This window comes from Nelumbo lutea, chromosome 6 (genome assembly GCF_056320005.1).
Source record: "Nelumbo lutea isolate HS-2025 chromosome 6, American lotus-T2T, whole genome shotgun sequence".
In the NCBI taxonomy this organism is placed as follows: domain Eukaryota; kingdom Viridiplantae; phylum Streptophyta; class Magnoliopsida; order Proteales; family Nelumbonaceae; genus Nelumbo; species Nelumbo lutea.
This window is the reverse complement of record NC_142689.1, coordinates 19,507,243-19,523,459: the sequence shown is the minus strand read 5'-3', so window position 1 is coordinate 19,523,459 and position 16,217 is coordinate 19,507,243. Positions and strand designations below refer to the sequence as shown.

At 35.6% G+C, this 16,217-nt stretch overlaps 1 protein-coding gene across 1 annotated transcript; it reads right to left on the bottom strand.

Annotated features, from left to right (window-relative positions):
- Positions 1-248: 248 nt before the first annotated feature.
- Positions 249-2,687, bottom strand: LOC148847758 (putative WRKY transcription factor 65). Its single transcript, XM_088948498.1, has 3 exons — positions 1,955-2,687; positions 1,639-1,785; positions 249-1,066 (listed from the first exon to the last, which is right to left on the bottom strand). Exons 1-3 carry the CDS (start codon positions 2,089-2,091, stop codon positions 439-441), a joined length of 912 nt encoding a protein of 303 aa, XP_088804624.1. The 5' UTR covers positions 2,092-2,687; the 3' UTR covers positions 249-438.
- Between the last annotated feature and the right edge of the window lie 13,530 nt (positions 2,688-16,217).

The following is a 16,217-nucleotide window of genomic DNA, read 5'->3' as shown; positions in this document are numbered from 1 at the left end:
TCGAAAAATTTCCCTTTTTATTTGTACCATATACTGCAAAAGTTGCATCTTACGACGCCAATCGCTAAAAGTGGACAAAGTAAGATTTTCGGTCTCCTGGCTAAACAAGCAGGCCCCACCCTTTTAAGCTATTACACGCCCAATCCGAACCTTCGAATCATCTTGCTGCTATCAAGAGAGAAAAAAAGAATTTCTGATTGTGAGGTTAGAAGGGATCCGTTGGGAACGGACGGCTATGATGAATCCACTTCATTAAATATCCCCTTCTTTTTTATTTCCTTAATTTATTTATAATTTTACACCAAAATCAACGCAAGAAAAGAATTTCGAAAAATTTTTGTATCTTGTGGCGCACCGCGCACGATACGCACTATCAACTGATTATAATACTCTGACCCGAATCCGGGAAGAGTTGAAATGGATCGGATGTGCAGGGCCTTATCCTGTACTCCCCCACACAGGAGCCGCCCTCAAGCTGCACTTCTCCTCATCTTGCTCGAAAACCCCTCGCCGGAAAACAAACGACGAACACTCCGGCAACTCGCCGAGGTCGGAGAACAGCGACTCGTCTTCTTCTCTCATCTGCAAAATCATTGCCATGTCAGCGTCCCCGTTATTGCTTCCCGCGCAAATCGAGCTTTCGAGGACGGTGGGGGAGTAGGATGTCACGTGGGGAAACCAGCTAAAATCATCGCTGCTCATCATTGGTTCCTCGCCCAGATCACCGAAATTATTCTCGTCCGGTTCAATTTCCGGTTGGCCCGTGAAGACGGTCGGTTCTTCTGGCGGGAATTTGGGGGTTGAAATTGAAGTAGTCTCGGTAGTGGCGGAGGCGGGGCTACTGCCGCCGCTGTTGGTAGTTGTGGCCCCGGCGGCGTCGCTGGAATTGGCGAAAGTGGTGGCTCCGGTGGCGGAGCTGGGGTTAGAATTAGAATTCCTGGACGCCGGCCATGGGTGGTTGTGCTCACAGGCGTACGTTATAACGAGCATCGTGGGGTCAACGCGGCTCCTCTCCACTTGTTTCCTCGCCGGGCAGCCCTTCGAACTGCTGCATCGATAATATCCTCTGCGAGAGATTAAACAAACACAAACAGCGATTAATCCATCTCAACCATGTAATCTAAATCAAACCACCGGCTCATCTTAGCATAATCACGTCCATGCTAACATGAGCCGCCGCTCGAGTGAGCAACCGAGTCACGTCATCCCAGCTGTGTTTCTCTTGCTCCCTTACGGCGGCGGAAGAAAGCAACCCGGAGAAGTTACTGAGACAGTGACTCCCACCAGGGAATTCGTGGGCTCAGGTTAACAAGATCCATGATACCCGCATATGTTAGTTTTTTAATAAGGTTTCTTTCTACGATGCACCGGAACTCCGGGTCGACTGCTTCGAATTTCAGTAAGCTAAAAGCCTACTGAAACTAACAGTTTTTCACTGTTTTTGCTCATTTTGGAGGGAAGGGGTACTGATTTGTTAACATGTATATTCTCCTAGGAAATTAAAAAACTAGAGAAAGTCTCGTAGCTGTGATGAGCTCGACATGGATCAATCAGATCCGACCGAGAATGAAAAAACCGAAGAAGAGCTTTGGAAGAGAAGATGGAGTTGGGGCTCAGGCTGAGCTGCTTGAAGCTTACCTGGGATAGGGAGAACCCTTGATGGGCTTCTGTCCATACTTCCTCCAGGCCCACGAATCGGACGGTGGAGCTGTCTCCCCCTTGAGCCGAGACCCATCAACGTCCCCGATCGGCACGGACACCACCCTCTTCTGTACAGCCCGCCTACTGTAGGAAGGATAGAGAAATAGAGGAGAAAAGAAGAAATCTCTTCTTCAATTATGCACATAATGTTCAGAGAAAACAAAACATAGAAGCTCTTTACCTCACCGGAATCGGACGCAATTCCGGCAAAAGAACACCGTTGAATGGGCTCTAGTACTTTTGAACTACTAACCTCTTCTTCGTGGACGACGTAGCAGAGATTTTCCCGTCGTTGAACATGGCGGAGAAGGGCAACTCTGTGACTCTCTCCGGCATATTTCGTGCGTCTTCTTGCTCGCTAAGAAAAGGGTTGCTGAATCTACCATCCATGATCACAGCCGAATACTTGAATTAATTGGTGATCTCCTGTGGCGGATATATATCAGCTAATCCGAACCCTTGATTCCTCCACGATGTCCACAAGCCTACAAGAGCGATTTATCCATGGTGACGCAGGAATTTAAGAGGGATCCTCGGAGAGAGAAGTGAGAGTCGCCGGAGGGGAGAACGAATTGGGGATGAATTTGAAGGGAGAAGGTAGAGGCAAAACTCAGAAGGGGTGGGTTTTAATATGGGGCGTCATGTTGACAGATGGGCAGTTGTATAGTTTATAGAGGACGTGCAAACAAATACGAAATAATCTGGACTAAATATATTGCAACTGAAAGCGACCTTGTGTTAGATTTTCCTCAAGCAAGCTCAATATTTAAGAGAGAATATTAAAATAATGTGGGAAACGGGTTCACATGTTCTCTCTCTTCATCATAGGAGAGAGCTTTCAGCCTTGACTCTCTCTCTCTCTCTCTCTATTTTTTTATCTCTCTTCTGAACTTTTCTCATTTCTCATTACTTCTGAGTTTTTATCGATTGATGATCTTATCAGTTATCACCTTTGGCCTCTTTTTTCTTTTTCTTTCATCTTTCATATGGGTGGTTACCTCCTACTTGGAAATTAGAAAAGAAGCCTTTCTCTACACTTTGGAAATTATTGTTGCATTGTTACTTACTTTTTTAAGTATTGATCAATTTTTTAATTATGAATTTAAAATGGGTTCTTCTTCGATAGAGGAATCTGGGGGCTATTGTAGACTGAAAGGATGGTCTATAAACATAAGATTAGCACGTGGCAGAAATCCCAATATGTACAATGTATGTTTGTGATTGGTGAATGAATCTTCCAAGGTCAACAACAAAAACACAACCTGATGATTTAACCAGAGTTGCAGGCTTGCAGCCGTCCCAAAACCAGTATTAGGAGGTAGGCTAGCTAGGCTTATCCAAGGCACCGATCTCCGTTATTTGCTTGTGATGTAAACTGTGGGCTTAATTTCATTAGTTTATAGTTCCTCTCTTTGTAACTTATAGTAGTTTCACTGAAAAGGGTTGGAACTACCATCGTTCTGATGTATTTGCTTCATAATTAATACTTAATTAATGCTTAAGTTTTATTAAATTTCCCAAAATTCCAACTGGTATGTAAGTTATTAGAATTTAGAACATTATCACTGCCTATATATCTCTTTCTCTAACGTAGGCCATGTAATATTATATAGCTTTGCAGCATATATAGAAGATGCATATAGCTTAATCGTTATCATTTATCTCAACAAGAAAAGAAGTTTGAACTAGAAAAGAAGTTTGAACTAGAAAAGTGATTTCATCATCTTTACTTGAAAGGGTTTCAGTTCAAGTTAAAAAGAACCTTAAGTGCAATTTTTGTTCGGGGAGCATAGTGAGAAATTAACCCTAATTATGCTCATTAATCAACCTGAAGCAACTACCAAGCAAAAGATTTTAACCTATTTTTCTTTTACTTGTCTAATCCGTATTTTAAGAACTGGATTAGTAGGGGTGTAAACGGATTGAATTCGAATTCGATCTGATTAGAAAATGCGATATCTGAATTTGATTCGACATTCGATGGATATTAAAAATTAATATTCGAATTCAAATCCGATTATTTATATAAAATATATAAATATATAAATATATTATATAATTTAATTATTATATATATATATATAAATTATATAAGACATTTAAATATTTTATATAATTAAATAATTGGTCGAATTCGGATATTTATCGAATCGAATCAGGTCATATCTGAATTCGAATCCGATTTACTACTCGGTATGAATAGGATATTTGAATCATCTGAATTTGATTTGAGTATGTTGAATCTCAAATTTGAAATTGGACTTTCCAATACCATTTACACCCCTATTGATTACAATTCATGCATGACCATTGTTTGGAAATTCTCTAATAAGTAATAGTTTACAATGGACCGAGTTCACATTAATTTCAATCATCTTGAAGCACGCCCAATCCAGTTTTGAGAAAATTTTGTTTGATTCAATTCAGTTGATCTATGTTATAGGAATTAATTTTGTGCATATACACCTTTTATTGGTAAGACTGTAAGAGTAGGCTATCAATGGGTCAGTTCTGCCTGACCGCTCCACTTGAATTGAATCAATTATGTTGGTTCTGGTTCTAGGGCGATCATTAGTAATTAAGCACGTGAGAAATTTTTCTTCATATTAACTACTTGAATTTAGATATATCATAGTTAAGATAGAAATTGAAAATTAACAAAAGTAACAATATGATTAAAAAGACTTAAATGCTTGTAGTAAATGTGCATGTGTGTTGCACATGAAAATTTTAAATCACAATAACAATTATTATTATTATTATTATTATTATTATTATTATTATTATTAAATTTGTATTCCATTTCTATCATAAATAAAAATATATTTTATTTTACAATTATTTTTTTATATGATGAATATATAACATTAGAAAATTCTGTACTTTTTCATTTTTTGTGTTCTATCTTTTTTTAAATATTTATTATTTAATTATGATATCATGAGTTTATTTGAAAAGTTGGATCATTGACCCACCATCTAGATAAGAAAATAGATTTGCTTTTGAATCAGTTTTAAATTATATACTCATCTATATTTTATAAATAATTTGTACTTGTCACAACTAATTTTTGTTTTACATAATTACTATATACTTTTTACATATTCTTTTGATTATTTGTAACATTAAATTTTGTATTACATTTCCATCATTGGTAAAATTATTTCTTATGTATAAAACTTATTTTTGTTTGATATAATGAATGTATAATGTTAGAGATGTACCCAATATTTTTAATTTTTATAAATATATAACATTAGATATGTACCCAAAATTTCTCTATTTTTTTTTTATTCTTTGTGTTCTTTTTTTATTTTTAATAATTTTATTATTTGTCTATGATATCATTTCATTTGTAGGTTGATTTTAAAATTGACATTCCATTTTCATCATTACTAAAAATACTTCTTACATTTCGTACATATTTTTGTTTAGTATAATTAATGAATAAACAATATTAGAGATATGCCTAATTCTTTTTTATTTTTTATATTATATATATTATATATTTTAATTTTTTTATTATTTAATTATGACATTATTTATTAACTCATTTGACACTAAATGATTGAATTGCTTACCCACCAATAAGACAATAGGGAGGGAAGAAAATGATTTTGTTTTCAAGCTAATTTTATTATACTTTTTATTATATTTTATGTTTGAAATGATAAATTTAATAGATAATATTAGTTAAAAATGTTTAATTAACATATAAATAATTTAGTATTTTATTATCATTTTTATTAAGGTTATAATATCAAATTTTAAATTTTAAAAAATTATTTGAATAAATAAATAATCAGACCCAATTATCCAGATTAATTATTAATTGAGACTGCTTTGAATCTATAATTTTGTCTTTATTAAAGACTGGGACCACCCTACCCCAATGCAGACCTAACCTGTTGACAACCGTAGATAAGATAATGATAACCCCACTGAAGGAAATTACATCCAATAAATCAAAACACGTTGGAACTTCCTCGTCAGTACCTCCAATTGAACTGAAGCAGCCCACATCATCGAATTCAAATTAAAGAGTAATAACCCAAATTTAATTTAAGTGGCAAGAATTGCTTTCTCTAGTTCTTATAGGAGAGTCAGGTCTCTTATATATGTTGTATAAACAAAAAAAAAAAGTTTTGATTAAGATTCAAAAACTATCACAACCGTATCGATGCATATCGTACGATATATATCAGTAGGTCACAGATATGTTGAATATTGAGTTAGGCCTATTTAATAAATTTAAATGTTAGTATTCATCTTAATTAATATATCTAAAAGTTATAAGAATAAAAAAAATAAAAAATAGAATATCAAAGTGATTGATATTAAACACTCCAAACTCAACTTTTGAATATCAAGCGTATCAATTTATTGCCTGGATTGACAGTCAATTAATTACCTGACCAAAATAATCTTAATTTTCAGTTTTCTCAGTCTTTCTGGTTCCCATATGATCTAATTGGCTTTTGGAAAACTGCCTAAAAGTTTAAAATTTTCAATGTAAATTAAGGAGGGCCTTTAGGTACTCCTTTCATCCTTTGGAAGTGGATGTATCTCATCTACATTATTCATTGGACACTACAACGTTGGGATTTAGCAATGTTTGTAAATGCAATTAAAGATGGGTAAAAATGCCATTAGAGAGCATATAATCACATTTTTCATTATGTGCCACTAATTAATTCTGTTTTTTTCAAATTTATGTGGGTAAATAGCTTTTCCACCTAGAGGGAAAATTGCCAAACACTTGAATGGGACAAAAATATCCCTTTTAATAATAGATTTTATGGCTAAAATGGTCATTGCATTATTTACCTGAGAAATAAAAGAACATGGGTAAATGCGCTTACCCGGGTAAATGCTTCTCAGCAAAAACTTACTCAAGTAATTGCATTTACCCGGGTCGAAAAGCGAACGAGGCCTTAGTGGCACTTATTAAAATGCCACTGAAATCTACTTTTAATGACATTTTCTTTCCTTCATTAGTGGTGGTTCTAAATGCCACAAATGACATTAAATAGTGGCATTTTTTATAAATTTCAATGGCAATTCCCTTTTAAATGACACCAAGTCCCAGTTCGCTTTACGGTGGGTAACTACATTTACCCATGTTCTTTTATTTCCCATGTAAATAAGCCAATGACCATTTTAGTCATAGAAATCTATTACTACAATGGGCATTTTTGTCTCATTCAAGTATTGGCAACTTCCCCCAAGGTGGGAAAGTTATTTATCCACTTAGGAGATGGGTATCACTTATACAGGTAAGTGGTACCTAGGAAAATAAACTTTCCCCGATCCTCACATAAATCTAAAAAAAAAAAAAAAGAAAATAGGATTCTTGGTCAATGGGAATCAAAATCCCATTGTCCAATTTCCTCACCTCTCAAAATCCAAAAAAAGAATGCCCCCTAATAAAAAACCTCTATAATGGCAATTATAAGCACCATTAAATATTCATCATAAAAACAGATCCTAGCATCATTTATTATTTCCTGTTTCAACATTCTTAAATGCCACAACAAACAGATCCTAGCATCATTTAATTTTGTAAATGGAAAACCATTACAGGGAGTGAGACTCAGTTTGGAAGGAGTACAAATACAAATATGTATACTACAAATACATACAAAATAATACAAAATATAAGTTTTTGCACTCTACAAATTTGTATTTGTACTCTTTCCAAACTAAGCCTTGGAGTACAAATGCAAATTTGTAGAGTGCAAAACAAAAATGTTTGGTTCATGTGAGTGCAAAGTGGTTCAAGATTTACATACCCACTTTGCACTCAGCGCATTTGTTTTGACAGACGCAAATAAGGATACAATTTTTGTGGATGTTTGGCATTTCTATCAATGCAAATACAATTGTTTCTTGCTACCACATGGTGTTCCAGCTACTCCCATCATTAAACAAATATAAAAAATAACAAGCTCCAAGATCAATGCAAATACAACGACTATTCTTTTTGAATAGGAACTATGGAGCTTCCAAAAGGCATAGAATTAACAGCCCGGGCATCCTGTAAAGAACAAAAAAAATTAGTGACATAAATCATCTAATAAATAGGCCTAACACGCTCCAACATTGGAATCAGACCCGCATAGATCTGAAGCACCTATTCGGCTTAACACATGGATGTCTCTCCCTAGTTATCTGGAAATGTACATTCAAATCTCCCAATCTTTGGCCTTTCCCCAACAGTCACCTCCCCCACGTCCTCCTTCCCAACTTCATTCTCTTCACCTCCATTCCCTTCAGAAACTTTATCTTATTCCTTTCTCCTCCTCCCCTGGCGAGACTTCAATTTTTTTGTTTAGTTGAAACTAATCCTGACGCCTTTTTGACCAAGCCTACTTCCAAAGAATTTGATTCACCTCTGTCCTCCAGAGAATTCTGACCTCTATCCATGATTTTCACCCCCTTCCTCTTGTAGATTCTCTTCAATCTGCAGCAAGGACCGCTCCCAACATGCCCTTCCTTAGAGGTGCAGAGGTTCATCCTTTCCAGCACCAAATCGCACTGATTTCCCATTAAAAATGAAGCACACTTCAAGGAAACCAGACCCAGAAGAAAATCCAGTTGGAGAAATCATCCTGTACTTAGAAAGGCTACAAGACCCAGAACAGAACTATTTTCAATATTTCACATGGCACCCGATTGTAGAGATTAATTACCTTGTCAAAAGCTAATCCTCGTCCATCGCTGCAGGCTGATCTCTCTTTGGACCACCCGCTGGTTTTTCCATTATAATCTGTAATCACAATAGGCAGTCTTAAAAATTTACCAAGTGCTAATGCATTATCAGGTGATCTCTGCAGCAAGGTATCTAGGGGATGAAAATTCTCAGTAATACATGAGATTACCTGGTCTACCCGAAGCACAGTGCAGGCAGCATCTGCCGCATATTTGAGGGCAAAGAACCTGTCAACATATCCAACAAAGATGATTAAGTCATGATTCCAGTATAATCAGTAGCAACTAATATACAGAAACAAAAATGGAGGAACACTATAAATCTTTATAAACATGCTTAAATCATTCTAAATCCTAATCCTAAAATAACGTGGATGGTTTCCAGCTCTCCTGGTGGAAGAAACTACAAAGCATTATTTCAATTTGCACCTTATTCACCCTTCATATCAGTTCTAACATATAATACTATAAGATCTAACCTGGTTGTTGTTAATCACCATCAATAAACAAAACTTATTTAGGAGAAGAGTTGAACAACCTAACGGGAGTTGAACCACGCAGAATAAAGATAAAAATTGGTAGTTTAATGTTCCGTTCAAATGTGCCCAACAAGATATTTATTACTGGACCTTCAAAGCCTATTTGACCAAGTTGTATCCGAGTCCAAACCCCAAGAAGCATTTGACAAAACATTATTACCAACACATGGATGATACTCCACAATGAAAAAAGTTACATGGTAAGATATAGAAATGGTTCTAGGAAATAGACAATATGAAGTGCTCACTTGGTCACATGGAGGTCCCAAATATCCATAGCAGTTACATCCTTGCAAACACCTTCCTCCAAGTCAATACCCACTTTTGTCTTTCTAGCTGCATGATCTGCATAAAGGGTGGAAATGATCTCCATTGCATTCAGCCCAGCATTCTGAGCCAAAGTTTTAGGTACCATCTCAAAGCTTTCAGCAAACTTTGCAATAGCATACTAATCTAATCTGCAAGCAGAAGTACCTTAACTTCAGCAACTATACAGGACATGGAAAACAACAGAGGCATAAAAATCATAACCATAGAAGAATGTGACATTTTCAATGTACAGAAAAAAAAAGTAAACATTCACCAATGTGTGATGTAACATGAGCAGTTTTCTGTTCAATGCTGAAATATTGAACAAGAGAAAAGAAGTGTGTTTTGATACCATAAAGATAGTAGTATCAACCTGCATTCCATATCCTTGTTTTCACTAATGTGATTCTTTCCGTGAGAAACATCAAAAAATTTAGTTTTGAATTTCCATGACAGACAACAACGAGTTCAAGACATCTCATAGATAATATAAAACCACTGGAACCAATTTCATGTAAGAGAATCCAAGAGTTATGGCTATGAAGGTAACTGACAAAGGGAAAAGGAAGAGAAAGTAAGAGTTACCCTGTCTCCTTAAAAGAGAACTCTTTCAGTCTTCTTGCCAACTCAATTTCATTTGCTGCAGCCCCAGGGATTATGCGACTGTCCCTGCACATAGCCTGAGACAGAGAAATTATCATTGATCCAAAAGCTGATGAAAACAGGTTGAGCAGCAGAATTCATTTTTTATTGTCGTCAACGTTTAAATTCTGCTACAAGGTTCATGTGCCAAAAGAAAATGCGAAGCATGAATACCTTATATGTATTTACACCATCAACTGCTCTTTCAAGGTCATCTAGTATACTGTCAATACTTTCCCGTAAACCACTTTCCACCCTCATCGTTTTTCACAACCGTTACCTATCAATTGAGGAAATACATATATTGAAGGTAAAGAGAGGATAAAACCGAAAAAAAAAAAAGCCTTCAATAATAGCACTTATGAATAATGGAAAACACCCGAACACCACCAACCTCCTCTACCGAAATAGAATCAGCATATCCCAGCTCGTCTGGGTTTGGTTGGCTCAGCTTCAACTATGGCCAAGATTACAAAATTATATTAGTCAGAATAACAGGAAGGATTTCCTTGAAATTGGAAAATTACAAAAGATGAGGATGATAATGAGATGATGAAGCTTACAGGAGCAAGAGCAACAGAACCTGTAGTACGACAAAATCGCCGTAGTTCCTGTTGGGGAAGAATAGGGTCACTGTAACTTTGGAGGAGAAGCTTTGAGGCGCGTTTGAAGATACTGTCTTTAGAGCGTTATTTGCCCCCACTCAGTTTTACTAAATTTGCTGTTGGGTTACAGGCAAATTCATTCCCAGGATACAACAGAGCCTTGGGCGAGAATCTGCGACCAATAAAGTTGAAGAGTCTCCAAAGAAACCTTCTGTGAGACTGTAGCACACCGAACAGAGAGAGAGAGAGAGAGAGAGAGAGAGAGAGAGAGAGAGTGAATTTTGAAATTGTGTGATTTGGAGTCTGATTCATGCTCCTTAAATAATTTGTGAAGAGGTATGAATTGTGCTGGTTTAGAGAAGGCACCTTGAAAAGTCACAATTTCAAACATTGTGACTGTTTAAAAAGTAGTTAACAATTGGTGACTGTTAACTTTGAATTGTGCCTCTTGATCACACCCAATCGAATCGTGACCGTTGATCTCATCAATGGTCATCAACGGTCATCAACGCACCAAAACCATAGCCGTTCATCGCGAGCCACGCGGGTGCGCGCGAAGTGCGAGCAAAGTGCGCCTCTAAAGCGCCTTATTGCACCGCACACACGCACGTCTATTGAAAAACTGAAAACAAAATTTATAATTTTCCAATGTGGGACAAGTTCAAAACTGGGTTTTGTAAGAGAAAAACTGATTTTTTCAAACAAGTGTACAGGTGCAATTTCTCATGTAATTGACCAATCAAACCCATTAGCTTTAATCTCTTATGAGATTAAAATCCAACAATCCCCCACATTGACTGATCAATTACATAGTTCTCTCAAATCCAAACTACTATGACATAGTTATGCATACAAAATGTGTTTATCAACTTAAACCTCTTGTTAGTATAGTTATCTTAGAGCCTTGTTAAAGTTATTAGTGGTAAGACCTTAAACCAAGTACTCTCAAGATAGACCGGAGACAACTATACACACAAAAATGTTCAGTCTTTGCAAGAGTTTCAAGTTTTGCTCAGCATTGTTATGGCCATGTGCTTCTTTCCTGGTTTCATGAACAATCGCGAGAGCAAACCCAAACCCTCATGAGAAGCGACACCACTTCTATGTTTGCATAGGTGAAGTTCCACTATGTGCTCCGTTATTTGACACATTTCAGAACTTCATTAAGAGTTGATCTCAACCTCACATCATAACGGACATCACTGTTTATGATGTGATGGGAAATTTCTCAATGTCAGTGCTAACAGTCACACTGCTATAACTTGTTGTTACCCATTAAACCCAATACTGATGGTTTTCAGTTCAGGTTAGGTTACCATACAGGTGACTAAGTAAAGGGTTTTAATCTCATATCTTTGGTTGTCATTCTTACAAATTCTCTGGCCAAGCCCTTGGTAAGAGAACCAGCCAAGTTTTTACTTGACCTCACATAGGTTATAGTGATGGCACCATCTTGAATCAATTGACTAACAAATTCATGTCTTAGACTTATATGTCTGGACTTACCATTGTAGGTACCACTATAGGCCCTTGACAGAGTTGCCTCACTGTCACAGTAAATAGAAATTGGAGGCATAGGACTAGGCCAAAGTTTTATATCCAATAATAAATTCATAATCCATTCAGCTTCTTTTCCAATAGGCGCTAAGGCTATGAATTCGGATTCCATGGTTTAGTGAGATATACAAGTTTGTCTTTTGGATGCCCAAGAGATTGCACCTCCACCAATGACGAAAATCCATCCAGATGCGGACTTGTTATCTCCATTACCGGTAATCCAACTTGCATCAGTGTACCCTTCTAGTACAACTGGATAATCACAATAAAACAAGTCAAATTCCAAGGATCTCTTGAGATACCCAAGAACTCTCCCAATTGCCTTCTAGTGCTCTACACCGGGATTACTTATAAATTGACTGAGTTTACTTACTGCAAATGCAATATCAGGTCTGGTACAAAGCATAGCATACATCAAGCTCCTTACTGCACTTGCATACTCAAGTTGTGCAATTGCTCTACCAGTATTTTCTACTAGCTTTATATCAGAATCATATGACATGTTATATTCTTTAAACCCAAAATGCTTAAATTTCTCTAGTACTTTCTCAATACAATGTGATTGGCTTAATGCATAGCCTCTACTATGCTTTTTAACTTTTATTCTCAAGATGGTATCTACTTCTCCTAAATCTTTCATTTTGAAGACAAATGATAAGTAATTTTTAGTTTCATTTATGCCAATCATATTCGTACCCACAATAAGCATATCATCAACATAAAGACATACAATTACTCCATAATTTTCAGTGAATTTAGAGTAGATACATCTATCAGCACTATTATGTTTAAAACCAAAAGGTAGGATGCAAGAATCAAATTTCTCATGCCACTGTTTAGGTGTTTGTTTTAATTCATATGGTGATTTAACCACTTTACAGACTTTTTTCTCGTTTCCAGGAAGAACAAATCCTTCTGGTTGTTCCATATAAACCTCTTCATTTAAATCACCATTTAAGAAAGTAGTTTTAACATCAATTTGGTGAACAAATAAGTGATAAATGAATGTCAATGCTATGAGTGTTCTAATGGAAGTTGTTCTAGCCACTGGTGCATAGGTGTCAAAGTAATCAATCCATTTCTTTTAACTAAATCATTTTGCTACCAATCTAACCTTAAAAGTTTGTACAGTTCCATCAATATTATATTTTTTTCTAAACACCTATTTACATTTTATTGGTTTTGATCATAGAGTCAGGTCTACTAGTACCCATGTGGTATTTGACATTATTGAATCCATTTCATCATTTATAGCTTTCTTCCAAAAGGCAACATTTCTAGAGGTCATGGACTCACTATAGGTTTTTGGATCATTTTCAATGTTTAGGACAATATGTATCTTATTTAAAATCTTCTCTCTATCAGCCTCAACCAAAAATACAATTGACTGAGTAGAGATAAAATCTGAACCTAAGTGTTTATCTGTTCTTTGTCTTTGACTTCTTTTAAGTCCTATTGTAGGTGTTATAGTTGTGTCATTTCTTCTTTTACCCCCACACTTTTAGATATGCTAAATTAGACTTTCTTCTTGTCCATAATTCAAATGGGCATTTGTTATTAACTTTAGAAACTATTCTGTTTAAGGGTGCATTAACTTTTAACAACATGTACCTAGAAAAATCATCTATAAATGTTATGAAGTATCTCTTATCTCCTTTAGTTAATACACCATTGAGTTCACAGATGTCAGAGTAGATTAGTTGTAGAAGTTGAGAATTTCTCTCAACACGCGCCTCTAAAGCGTGTTATTGCGAACCACGCGGGTGTGAGCAAAGTGCGCCTCTAAAGCATCTTATTGCGCCGCACAACGCACACGCACGTTGCGCATTATCGAATCCCCATACTCTCCTCTACTAATTCTAAGGAGTGTAAATCAACTCCTATTGAAAAACTGAAAACAAAACTTATAATTTTCCAATGTGGGACAAATTCAAATCTGGATTTTGTAAGAGAAAAACTGATTTTTTCAAACAAGTGTATAGGTGCAATTTCTCATGTAATTGACCAATCAAACCCATTGGATTTAACCTCTTATGAGATTAAAATCCAACAGTTCCAAACTTTGATTTAATTTTCAAGAGCATGAGCCTGTAGCAAGAACATCGAAATAAGCATAGTTTTGTCGAGAAAAAGGAAATTGCACAATTGGATGCCATGTGAAGTAATGAAAATAGTTCCCTTTATTTCATCTCTACAAAGCATTTCAGAAAGGATTGGAATCGGATGAATGAGTTTCCAGTGTAGTTCTATCTCGAACTTTGGGACAAGACGAGAATTGCTTACTCATGAATTGTTATTTCTAATGAGAACTGTGTCAGGTAAATCCCCAATAGAAAACACAAGAACCGTGAAAAGAAAACGCAGTTCAAGATAGAGATTCGGTGAGAAGATAAGCGACCTCGAAATGAAAAAAAAAAACAAAATTTAAGAGATCAATAGATCAAAGCAAGTCATTTTCAGAAATCGAAAGTAGAGATGGTGATCCCTTTATTGAAGCTCAGAACCTTTCTCTCTCTTCTTCCAGGGTTTTTTCTCTTTCACGTGCGAATGAATGCAAAAACTATCTTCCATTTACATAGATCGACAAATATAACAAATTTTACTTCTATTTTTTTAAAACAAAATTCTCTCTTATTTTCGATTTAAATTCGAATGTATATACATTTTTGCATCAAAGATTGATGCATTTTTTATTGTTTATCAAATGAATGCAAATCTGAACCAAAATACAAATTTGCAACGACATATACATTTTTGCATCGAAAATTGATGTATTTTTTATTGTTTATCAAATGAATGCAAATCTGAACCAAAATACAAATTTGCAACGACTCAGATTTGCACTTCTACCAAACGCAACCTTAGGGACATTGATAATAAGAGAAGCAAGCCAATCACATACAGGTTCTTGAATGTGATTTTCAAAGCAGGGGCTTTGTGTAAGTCAAGTATTGCAACACGGCATTAGCAACAGAAGAATTAATAAAGCATGATAAGAAATGACAAATTAAAGAGAACCCTTAATCCTAGGTAGAGTTATATATGGTTTCAGACTTTAGATCCAATAGAAGATATACGCAATGAATTACATGAATACCAATTGAAGTTAATTAATCTTTTGCACGAATACCAATTAAGTACCAATAGATAAGCTGGTCTTTCTTCAATTGTTCTCTTTTCTTTTTTTTTTTAAACACCATGCAAGGATGATGATAACAGCTAGATAAAATTGTACGTAAGACATCAATATATTCAAATTCAACCAAGTGCTGTAGCGGTCTTCACACAAGTTTCTACCAGCTCTTGTCTGAGTATGGAGGATAATTTTCATCTCCATCTTTGTTGTCAACAATAATGTTTATCTTCTATTACTTGCAAAAGTTTAACATAGATTTCTCTACTTATTGAATTTTGCGTTCTAACTTCATGGTCAAGACTTTAAGTAGAGGGAAATTGAATACAACACTACCAGTTCCCACAAATTTAAAAGACCTCTAGAAGATAAATCTTTGACTAAACATTGAAAAAACTTTACAAATGTACATCACTAATAGCCCCTGACACTCTGCCTAGGAACTTTGGGCGACTTCTTTAAGCCCATTAATTATTTTCATAATTCCAGTCTCTGAGACACCATTGCAGTTTTGTGCATGGATATTCATGGAAGGGTTCACTTGACGGGTTGCAGTATGCATAATGGTGAAAAAGTCTTGAGTTATCCCTAAAACATACTCTTCTTGAGCAAATATTTTTAATTTTTTGAGATAACATATGATTGATTTACTTGAAAAAAAAATGTATTATACAAGTAATCAGGATTCAAGTATACGCAATCCTGTATAGTAAATAGCCCTAAAATGGGAGTAGAGCTTATCAGAGCACGAAACCATCTAGCATCTAAAAGATTTGCATAGGGAGCAGTGGCTGTAGCCAGACCAAAGCATCTTGCACACTCATGAAACCAACCTTTGAAGATGGAACAATAGGAATCAATGTTTTAAAAAACGACCCAGAAACGGAACCTTTCTAGGTATTGTTTTTTGGGTCAATGGTCCGACTGTCTAATTCGAACAGATGGGTCATTCTGACAGAAAAATTAAAAATAAATTAAAAAATAAAAAAAAATAGTAAAATATCATTGAATAGGTTGACA

What these genes read in the sequence shown, in the direction of transcription:
- LOC148847758 (XM_088948498.1), bottom strand. Translation starts at nt 2,091, where the DNA reads ATGGATGGTAGATTCAGCAACCCTTTTCTTAGCGAGCAAGAAGACGCA. An exon ending in ACGTCGTCCACGAAGAAGAG is followed by an intron (nt 1,786 to 1,954) that starts GTTAGTAGTTCA and finishes TCCTTCCTACAG; the next exon opens with TAGGCGGGCTGTACAGAAGA. An exon ending in AAGGGTTCTCCCTATCCCAG is followed by an intron (nt 1,067 to 1,638) that starts GTAAGCTTCAAG and finishes AATCTCTCGCAG; the next exon opens with AGGATATTATCGATGCAGCA.